Source organism: Amblyomma maculatum, chromosome 1 (genome assembly GCF_055883805.1).
Source record: "Amblyomma maculatum isolate TAMU_Amacu chromosome 1, ASM5588380v1, whole genome shotgun sequence".
Classification (NCBI taxonomy): domain Eukaryota; kingdom Metazoa; phylum Arthropoda; class Arachnida; order Ixodida; family Ixodidae; genus Amblyomma; species Amblyomma maculatum.
The window spans coordinates 363,594,620-363,606,120 of NC_139344.1; the positions used below are offsets into that span (position 1 = coordinate 363,594,620).

At 42.8% G+C, this 11,501-nt stretch overlaps 1 protein-coding gene across 1 annotated transcript in view; it reads left to right on the top strand.

The window, feature by feature from the left end:
• Nucleotides 1–403: 403 nt before the first annotated feature.
• The window catches only part of LOC146207985 (procathepsin L-like), a 138,824-nt gene continuing 127,726 nt past the window's right edge, over nucleotides 404–11,501 (top strand). Inside the window, exon 1 of the mRNA XM_084577908.1 lies at nucleotides 404–1,063. Coding sequence (XP_084434034.1) covers nucleotides 944–1,063 — 120 coding nt within the window. The 5' untranslated portion in view covers nucleotides 404–943. The remainder of the gene's footprint in view (nucleotides 1,064–11,501) is intronic.

Consider the following 11,501-nt stretch of genomic DNA (forward strand, 5'->3'; position numbering starts at 1 on the left):
CCAACCTGACATTTCACGAATTCCGCTTCCGCTCAAGAAACCAAAAGGAAGGCGAAAGCTTCAGTAACTGGCTGACAGAACTACTAATACTGGCCAAAAACTGTGAATTCGTAGAGATAGAAGACCGTATGTTGCGCACCTACATTATTTTGAGCATTCGTGACAGGAACTTGCAGCAAACGTTGATCGCAGATAACCCTTCATATGAAATGACTGTCGAAAACTGCCTCGCCCAAGAACATCCCGCCGCTTCGTGAGATAAGCGAAGCGGCGGGAACCACCCGTGAAACGAGAGTTCATGCAGTAGCTGCTAAAAGTAACGTCTGAAATAGATATGGTTATCAGATGCACCGTAGCATGCCGTAGCGAAAAATGCCCCGCGAACGTACAACTTGCAAGCAATTCGGCAGGCGGAACTACTTCGCACAAGTACGCAAGTCGCCGTCGCATTCACGAGGCGCGATTCTGGGAAGGAAAGATTTGCGGGAGCTGCAGGTAGAAGACGAGGATTACTTCTTTGAAACTCTGGCAGTGCACACACTGACGGCAGACAGCTCGAATGCGACTGTGGACATTGAAGGCGCACCAATGAAGTGAGGATTAGACACGAGGGCAAACGCTGCGTTATTTCCAGAATGGACATGAGAAAACTGCAAGATAAGCCAGAACAGACATGCCTGGTCACGCTTACGGCATTTGTTGGCCACAAAACCACTTCCTGTAGGAAAGTACGGCTGCTAGATTCTGGAAACGATAAAGCTCACGAAGAAACATTTTTTATTGTGGAGGAGAATGTGCTGGCAGCACTGAGTGGTACAGCCGCCCAACGTTTGGTGTTTTTCAGCTTCTCGCAGAGCATTCAGCATGACCAACTCTACCCCCCAGCATAGCCTTTTGCAGAAGTCTTCAAACTGCTTGGCCAGATAAAGACTTCCAGTACAACATGAAGCTGAAGCTTGGTGCCGCGGGTGTCGTCGTGCCAGCTAGAAGAGTTCCAGCGGCCCTTCAAGACAAGGTGGAGGAGGAACTACAGCGCATGACAGAGCAAGGCGTCATAACAAAGGTAACTGAGCCTACTGACTGGTCTAGTCTCATGATCACAGTGGTGAAAAAGGACAAAGTACGCCTTTGTTAAGATCCAACAGAGCTGAATAAGTCACTTTTGCGAGAAAGCTATCCTAAGCCAGCAATGGAGGACGTATTTCCGCGACTTTCCTGTGTTGTCTTCTTTTCTACTTTAGATGCCGCATTGTGATTTTGGCAGATTAAATTGAACGAGGCAAGCTCAAAACAAGGTAATCCTAACGAAAAAGGCAGCTTGATACACTCCGAAACAAGTGTGTTTTGAACAATGGGATTAATGCTGCACGGTCATTTTCACAGCGACGCACTGTATTGGGCGATATTTGCACGAGAGAATGGCAAGCGACGTTTAAAATCCTTCATTCTATTACAGAGCACGTCGTTTCGATTGGTCCATAAAGGTCTAAACTAGACCGGACTTTATTTTGTGTGGGCATGGGAATATCACATCGACATACTTCCACTGCTACGTTTCTTTACCATGTGGGCCATGCTGGCGTTCGCGGGGCCAACTTCACCGGCTGCAGGCACTGCTTCGACGTTTCTCCCTGGCGCGGCTGTATCATATCTTGGGCATCTGCTTACCCGGCTAGGATTGTCTGCAGAGCGAAGCGCTCATCAAAAGTCGTCCAGCTTTATCGACGATGGCTTCACCACCAGCATCAGATTTAAAACGAGAACACGCGGCTTTCCATTTAGTGGCTGTACGAAGACAGTGGCATCGGTATGCCACTGACGCTTCATTTCTTCACCGTGCAGGCGTATATTAGTATTATTTGTGCACAAAGAAAAACGACTATTGTTCTTTACACATGTTCCCGTATCCATGGTGGTGCTGTCATATTGCGTTTTAATGTTTTTAGTGCTATGCCTGCTTTTTCGCTCTAGCGACATTGAGTCCACCACTGCTCCTACAACTCTTTTTGAGGATACCATTGACATACAAACCACGTTAGACATTCGATCTGAAGGAATAAAAGCTATGTACAAACTGCTTAAACAGGCATGCAGAGACTACAAATTATAAAGTTGTGCAAAGCTTGTCATGCGCTTCCGTTATGGGTGAAGACCATCAGTTCAGTTCACTCGTTCAGTCGTGTCCGACTCTTCGTGACCCTATTGACCATATCACGCCACGCTTTCCGGTCTCTCACTATCTTCCTAACATTACACAACTTCATCTGCAGCGCCTCGAGGATGCCATCAGAAACAAGTAATAATTTCCAGGGAGCCGCAAAAAATATTGTAATCTTATTTCGAACTTTGCGGGAATGCTCGCTCTTGGCCCATCGCTAGCGCACTGACCGTGACGTAGATTCACTGAAGAAAACATACTGAAGCATTTGTGGTAAGAGAAGCAATATGTTTGACTTTTGACAACCTTTCGAGATATGTTGCTATCGGCAAAAACAATAGGCTGCTTTCGGCTCTTCGATAGTGTGTAACCGCTCTAACAATTCTAGCGCACGGACATGACGGCTCATTGTAAATACTTTAGCCATAACTTTACTTGATAGCCATTTTCATGCACTATTTTATGGGGAGAGCTACACTAAGCCAGCCACTGCATCTCTTCGCAGTAATCGTACTTTCGTCGAAGTCGCACCTTGCCCGTGGTCACACTGACCTCGGGCCGTTGGCTAGCAACCGCTAGAAAAAGAACACCGCGTAGAAGACGCTTTTGTCTTATCGAACTTTAGTGGTCAAAATGCCCTTTATGTTATAAGTAAAGCTGGAACCAGAGTAAACTACTGTGGACAAAAGCCATGTCTATACCTTCAAGCCGAAATAAGCGTAGCCATGAAGATAGTCATCACGTCTCTGACGGAGTGGTGAATCAGCAATTTAAACGGTGAATAAAAAAGAGTGTATGGCAACTAAGATCGAGAAAGGCCTAAGTGACGCGGTGCTCCGCAAGCATACGACAGTGGAAAGTACTCTTCTCTGCGTATTCGTTAATGAGCTTCACTTTCGAGCAGCAAGTTTTGTTTTCGGCGAGAGATGAGCTCAACAAAAGAAAGCGCTAGCATCGTGTTGTGCTCTGAGCGAGGCCGACAGTGCAAGCAGGAGCCCTTCTTAGAGGTAGGCCTAACGTCTCAAGTTGCGCCATTGAATGGAGCCCGGCCGGCTGCACAGTTTGACTGCGGCCTCTGTTGAAACAGTTATCGAGAGCGGCGCCTTCGTGTTTTCTTCCAAGGAGTTGGATGTGAGACTGAGAGTGTAAAGACGCAAAGTGATGCTGTGGACCTTGTTGCACCGAGTTAGGCTTACGCTGCGAAGGAATAGGCCTAACGTTCTGAAATTGTTCCTCCATGGCGAGGTTTGCTGACTGTCCGAATTTCCTGTGACCACTGTTAAAATACGTGAGCGGGAGCACCTCGCGTCAGCCTCCAACGGTTTGCAAGTGTGATTGAGGATGAAAACACGCCTGCACAAGTTGTTCGCTTCAGTGGACATTGTGAACTGTGTGTTGGCTTTCGCTTCGCTCTGACTAGAGGTGGTTGTGTTAGCACCGGAACAAGTTCTAGGGCGTGCTTTGTCGCACTGCTGACCTGTGCAATATGCCATGATATGGCAGCCCTGAAGAATATGCTTGAAACCTGGTTCTGTGTCTTTCTGGGCGGAAAATATCGTGTTTGCATTTGAAAGTGTAGCAAAGGCAGCATTATGAAGGATTTAAAATCAGCGATCTGATAAGCTTTTTTTACGTGTTTTGTATGTTTTTTGCAGCACTGCTTTTTAAATAGGTTGGTAGAACATATAAATTTGACATATCTCATCTTCTAGGTCTTTTTAGGTTTACAGACTCTTAACAAATAGCACAGTTCCGTCTATAATTTACGAACAGGTAAAGCGCCAAAGGTAGCGCATCGGATCGTCGCCTTTACCCCTTTGAGGACGTCGATGGGGCGAGACCGTAGCGCCGTGCGTACACACGAAGCCGTCATGCACAGCTTATCCTTCACTCGACAGGAACAAACCCTTATAGGTGATGGTGGTGAGCGCTCTTTAATTGCGAAATTGAATCGAACCTAATAGTACTGGTAAAGGCCGCGGTGAAAACGTCTCGTATTAGTCGCAAATGGACGTATTTTTCGCAATGAGCATCTGCTCCCTATACCTATGGTAAGTGTTCCATATATTTGGGAATGAAAATCTACCGCATATCGCCTCCCGCCGCATGCTGTAACTTCACCGCTCTATTGGAGGTGAAAATCTGCACGAAATGAACTTCCGAGGCCACACTCAGGTGCTCCGTTTTTCATCGGGTAAACTTTTACCGCAGATACAGTGTTCTAAATCGAACCTCGTTTAGGTAAGACTTTAGAGGACCAGCCATTTACTCCGGTTTGGGAGGATTCGTGTCTAATGTGTATAATTTGCTTTCCAAAGGTGCCGGAGACTATTGCGGGCCGCTGGCAGCATTGCTCGGAGCATTGAATCACACCATCGCTTCGTGTGATTGTCTCCGTGTCCTGCGATGTAAGAAATGGTCAATTTTTGTTCTCTTCTGCCGAACCTATAATCAATAACCTTATTCCTTCGCTCAAGTTTGTGACTTCCTCTCCATAACCACCAAATTCGCACACATTCTAATTTCCTTTTTTTCTGTTCGAGCGTCCCCGTCCAAACATGATGACCGAGCTGTTACGGCATTACGCACTTACGCATTTACGATGATGATGATCGCAACCGTTTCGAGCCAGCAAGTCGCTCATCGTTGGTTGCGGCTACAGACATACCACTCATGGAATCGCGGAAGTAAACAGGTACTTGCTTCTTTGGAGTCGAATCAATTGTAGCGCGTGGTGTATTAACGCTTTATGTTGGGGCTTTTCACCTTCTTATTTGAAACTTCACTTTGGAGCACCAAACAGTGCTCCGAGATTTATGTCGAAGGCATCCACACAATGAACGAGTGTCACCGCATCTGCAAAATTTCCACCGACTTTCACCGTCAGTCGTCTCCTCTCACTGCCCAACTCAATATTAACGTCAAATTGTCGAAATCTTATGATTCGAGCCTTCTGGATTGGCTTACGGTCTTTTTTGCTCTCTCCTTCATTATTGGTAAGACGGCAGTTTCGAAGAATTCAATTATTATCAAAGACTCCCAATAACTTGAGAGGCAGCACCCCTATCGAATGTTTTCAATGGAAAGAGATACGAATAGTCATCTTGCGTGTCCAGCAGGCGCTTGTCGATGACATTATACAGCGCTCAGCAAGTCCTTGGACATCTTTCGTAGTGTTTGTCAATAAAAACGACAAAATATTGCTTCTCTTTGTTGACTGCAGAAAGTTGAACAACATGGTAAAAAGGCGTTTGTTTGCCCTCTACCCCGAACTGATGATTCTTGGGATCGTGTTCGTCCTGCGCTTTATTTTTCGTTCATGGATTTGAGAAGCAGTTATTCGAAAATTGATTTCGACCATCATGATCGTGAAAAAAAACGCATTTTTCACACCAGATTAATTATACGAACGTAAGTTATTTTGATTCTGGCACGGCTCAGCACCAACCACATTCGAAAGAATGATGGATATTGTACAATCAGGCCTCAAGTGACAAGCTTGCCTCGTTTACTTACAATATGTAGTGTTTTTCTGCGACGTTTTCAAAACACCTAAACAGCTTCCGTGCTGTTTTCAATTATATCCGTTCTACTGGCTTCTCCCTTAAACCAGAGACGTGTCACTTTTCACTTCACTCTAATACCTTAAAGACCCTCATTAGAGGGTATTAGATAAGGGGTGGGGCGGACTGAAATGAAACACAGAGTAGGTAACATATATGTGTAAGTTATGCAAATACAAGATTTTCACTGAGCAAGTACACGCGCGATTCTTTCAGGAAATAAGGATGAGCATGGGATAGCAGCAAGTTCTCGGGGAAGGCCGTTCCAGTCGTTGGCAGTCAGGGGAAGACTGATGAGCTCAATTTTTATGCTCTTTCAATCTCTTCAATGAGCTCAAATTTCTAGGCCAACTTGCAGATTTGATTGCATCCGCCGTGACCCTATCGTACACACTTCGTACACACTTCGCAACTTCGCTTTCGAACTGAATTATATAAATGCAATAAAAAAGTCAGTTCTTTCGAGTGTCTATTACTGGCTCTCCCGTGAAGTAAAGGGAGATAACTTATGCGCAATTCAACGGCATGTGGTTCACTGACAGCGTAGTGTGTCCTAGACAAAGAATGCCACAGATTTCGTAAACATGTTTATTTGGCAGTATCGAATGATATGATTTTGATGGAGACAAAGAAAGACGGTGGATGTCGAATAAGTGTTAGCCATTTTTATTACATAAAACCTGAAGCGGCATTTTCATTGTTGCACGCATATTTTTAACAGAAATCTGTTTGGTTATGAACCTATCTAATATCAATTTTTAGATATGTATGCTCTAAAGACCCGCTACAGTTCTTTATTTCCAACCAAGTATTGAACTGAAACTTAAAAAAACCGTTAGACTTTATTAATCGCAATATTCAACTTGTCGCACATAGTTTGTCATGTCCGGCAATGCCGTCTCTGTAATTACGAAGAAATTATTACTTTATCCAATACCCACAGGTTCGTGTGAAAAAACAGCGCAGCAACAACGATTTTGCTGTTTTTTCACTAATGGATAGCCAACATGCCCAAGCAGCCGTTGTTGCAGACCCACACGTTCGAAAACAGTTTTCCTTCAACTGCACAGCACTCCCGAAGGCACATGTGCATTTTCAACGCATTTCTGAGCAGGCTTATTTATAATAGCACCAGTGTTTTTTGGAAGCTTAAAATAACAGCGATGTATGACAAAAGCTTTTAGGTTCTACACAAGACGTTTTTCAATAAGCACAATTATTTGTTTTGATTGGATCATTCCTAGTTCCGGCACATTATAAGCCACTATTTTATTCCTTTCGAAAGGTAACTTTTAAGCCTTTTTAATTGAAGAATATGGCGTCATCACAAAAGCAATGATTACGCCATGAAAAGGCTACCTGATACATGCCCAAACAGACAGCTCATTTCAAAATGGTGAATAGGGCGCTAATTGGTAAAAAAGTTGCGATGAGAAGCTTGATCCTTATTCATGACCATGCAAGGTAACAGTATATAAACAGTCATGAAATCACTGATCATGTGTGCATGTTCGTGAACACTTTATATACAAGTTTCGTCTAAAACAAAGTAATCGTGATACCTTTTGGAGAAAGGTTTCTTGTTTTTGGATTATATATACATATTATCAAAACATTTGATTTAATCGATCACGGTCTCTTTTTCAGAAATTTAAACCTTTATAGCATTAGAGGCACAAATACCTCCTTACTACAGTCCTACTTGAGCCATTTCAAACTATTTGTTTTTTTATAATGCATTGTCAGTTACCGATTTAATCACTTCCGTAATCCACAGCGCAGCATTCCTGGACCCCTTTTATTGCTGCTGTTGCTATATATGCTTGCTGCTATAAATTATTTATTTTCGTTCAGCATTTTGCTACATCTCATTGCCCTTGCCGATTACGCAAATATGCTTACTACGCCAAAGAATGTAAGTGGCATCCGGAAATAAATTGATCACACTTTTACTAAACTGGTGTTAAGCTAATTCGTTAAAAGTTAACAGAGCCCAAATGACATAATTTCTAGTCTAAATACAAGCAAATTATTATTTGATGTCTTCGGATACCTCCGCCAAACAAAATATCTAACAATTGCTATCGCTGAAAAGCGGGTAAAAATACGAATTACAACTGTAATATAGTGTATCCCTCACAGGCGCAAGCTGCTACCTTTCGGAAGTAATTTTTTTCTGCGCACAGCACTGGACTGCAATGACCAGCCTAGCGATGTCGTCACAATCATCAACCCCAAAGTATCAAAGCGGCTCATCGAAAGCATTTCACTGTGATTTTCATTATACTTATTCACCTTACAACACCCACTTCCTCATGTAATGTCTCACAGTAGACCTTTGTGAAATGAATAAATAAATAAGCAGTCACACTTAAATAAATTTATACAGTTTGGCATTATGAAACCTAATAATGTATGCATTTCGCCTGTTATGTTTGTATAGAAAGCTGTACCGTATATAAACACCGTTTTCTTCAAATGCGTTGCAGGATCCATTACATTTACTTTTTTGGATACGTTAAGAAATAACTTTGCCCGTTGCCCTTCTTTCGCACCAATTACTGTAGCCGATGAATATTTTACAACACCACTGTACTCGTTTGCGCACTTCACGGATGAAAGTTAACACTCGAATATTCCTCCAGAGGATTCGTTATATCAGTCCTGCTTTTTTTGATCAAGAAAATTATAGTGGTATGGTCACATATTCTTCCTCTTAAAATTGATCTGCTATTCTTATTGTGTGTCCCACTTTTTTTTACCTTCTCGTGCTGTCTTCAGCTAAAACTCGACATAAAGAGCCTCCAAGCAGCATATTTCATCCTGAACGGGCGCATATTAGGTGAAATACAAACATACGCCCTATACATTACACAGACAATCTCGAAAATTAATTTAAAGTGAATAGAAAACAGAAGTTTGGGCAGCTATGCCCGTGCCAAAAAATTTATATCGAAAGGAGATCTGCAAACGAGTCATTGGACAAATCGCATGCATATCGTGATAAAAAGCGACAATTATTTTAGACAGTATTTGCATAGGGCACACGAAATTTCAGTAACATCGTTAAAGGCTCACAGTATAGAGACTCACTTAAAACTCTTTACAGAGGCTGCATGGAAAAATGAGTCACGCGTCACCAATAATAGAGATAATGAGGTCTCCAAAAAGAAAATCATAGCCGTAAAAGGATGCTTTTTTTGTCAGCCTAGAAATTGGGCCATTGTGACAAAATGCCCTTAAAACACCTGAAGATACATGCAATCGGAAATAAAGCCCTGAATCTACAGTAATCTAAAGTTCATGTGCATAGTCAACACGAGATATTTGGCAGACCAGAACTGCCTAATAAACAGTTTCTAGTTAGAGACAAAACGGAAGTTTTGGTTGCTTTGTGGGGTTTAACGTCCCAAAGCGACTCAGGCTGAGAGAGGCGCCGTAGTAGAGGACTCCGGAAATTTCGTCCACCTGGGGTTCTGTAACGCGCACTGACATCGCACAGCACACGTTTCTAATATTCAGCTTTAAGCGATTCATTCAATAACATTTCTCGATGTCGGTGGTGTCAGCTTGCAATCGATGGATGTCGTCCATTTCTCAATCTTTCATAAAGATTTCAAGTCATAAGCGAGGAAGAAAATTCTTCAGTCTTTGAGATGTAATGGCCAATCATTGCTAAGCCCTCCAACCTAAGGCGCTTCTAAGGTGGAGCATTGAGGCCCTCGTGATGATGATACAAATTAAACGAAGCCGGGAAATTTAGCAACATTACGGAGGCCGCTAGGAAAGTTTTTGAACCATTTATATAGCGTGATGCATGGTCCACATTTCTTCAGCTTCTTCAGAAGTACGTCCCGGGAAGCGATGTAAAAAGCTTTAGCCATGTCACAGCAGATCATAAGACATTTGTCCCATTGTATCCGAGAAAGTTGCAAAAATTCATTTATAAGATTGTCCTTTTAAATAACCGTACTGCAGGGTTGAGATATTTTGTTTTATATAGGATCTTATGCTTTAGGATATTACCATTTCATAAACATTCAAAAAGGAACAAATCAGCCACATATGTCTAAAATTATTTGCAGAGTGCATGAATAGCAGCTGAGTCAGGAAGGGAAGCCGCAAACAGAAGCCGCTAAGCGGCCACATGAGGCCGCTGAAGGCGCAGCTAAAGGAATGCGTGCGCTATGCAAGTAAAAAAAAAATGCTTTCACAGTAGAGACACGTGCACAAGTCGCCGACGTACCGCTCGAGGTAAGCTCGTCGAAACGCATTGGTGGTGCGGGCAGGTATCGTCAAAGCGCCTCAGTTATAAAACATTCAGAAATCAGAACTGAATGAGTACCAGTGGAACTGATCGAGTGCTACTAGAATGATGGTTGTGGAAAACAAGAAGTTTGCTCGAACTGCACACGCAGACAATGTGCCAGCAAAATTCTTCAATTTATCATATTGCATAAATAGATAAACAGCCCGGAAAGATGCACTCAAATTTCTGTTGAGCAGTTATTGTAATCGTCACAAATTGCCTTTTAGTGAATTCAAAATAGCTCAGCACAAAACTGCCAATAAACGGTTTGCAAGCAATGTGCTTTGGCGATATAATGCTTCTTCAGGCTTGTGGGCTTGTTTTAAAGAGAAAATGATTTCCTTGTGAGAAATGTCTCGTGTCTAATAGGCTTCGAGAACATTTATTGGAGACTACTGTGTTTTGTTTCCGTTTACCTGTAGCTTTTCAGATTCACCGTGCTCCTTCTCGATGAATTACACGTGCAATATATATTTTCAGGCCATATGGGGATTTTTGGCAGCTGCATGAAAACAACGAAGTACGCTTTGAAGAAACTGAGCTTATTTATCAGCGCGCAGCTAAATATCTCTACAGATAACTTTTTTTTTTTCAAAAGCACAGGAAAGTTTTTATTTTACGTATCTACTAATTTCTTATTATACCGAACTTTCTACTTCTATGTCCACAAATACAGTGCGCTATGGGGAAATATACTGCAGTCTGGCATAACATAATTCCCAACAACTGATATTTGTAGATAAATTGTGCACAACACGCAGTGTTTCTCCAGCCAGAAAAATAATTTAGAGTCTATACAATGCAGATTCTACTGCCTAAATTCGTACTCATCTATTTTTTTTCTTAATGGGCTTGACCACATTCCAAACTTACATAGCGCAGAGTTGTAACATATTACATTTTATGCAAAATCATCATGCTGCCCTTACGCCCCTGCCTCGCCTTGGCGTTGCATATCTGCTTAAGGGTTCAACGGTCCGGGGTCGATTCTCATGTTGACTTCCCACCTCACAGCTGCCAATGGGCATCTGACCACTCAATACATATCTCTACGATGTCTCCAAGACGTGCGACTTCTCCACTCTCAAAAACCAAAGGCATACTCTTTAAATTTCGCTCTCAACGTTCACCGCCACCCACCACCATCCTTCTTCACTAGCACCTTCTACTTCCAACCTTCTCCTCTTCCACCGTTGCCTATCTCACTCTTGAAGAGCATCACCTGTACCATTAACAATGATTTCAGTAGCCGTCAATGTCGCAGGTGTGCTTAAACGTCCTGTTGTGCCGGACACGAATTCATCAATGGGTTCATCAGGATTATAGCGTCGCTATTTACCAGACGGATCGAGACGTCTGTCGTTCAAATAACATGTTGGATAGCGCGATGCGCAACACAGTCTTGCGCTCCAGGTTGGCCAGTGCCAACGAAGTTCATAACAATTTAGGAGCTTGTCAGCAAGAGGATGGC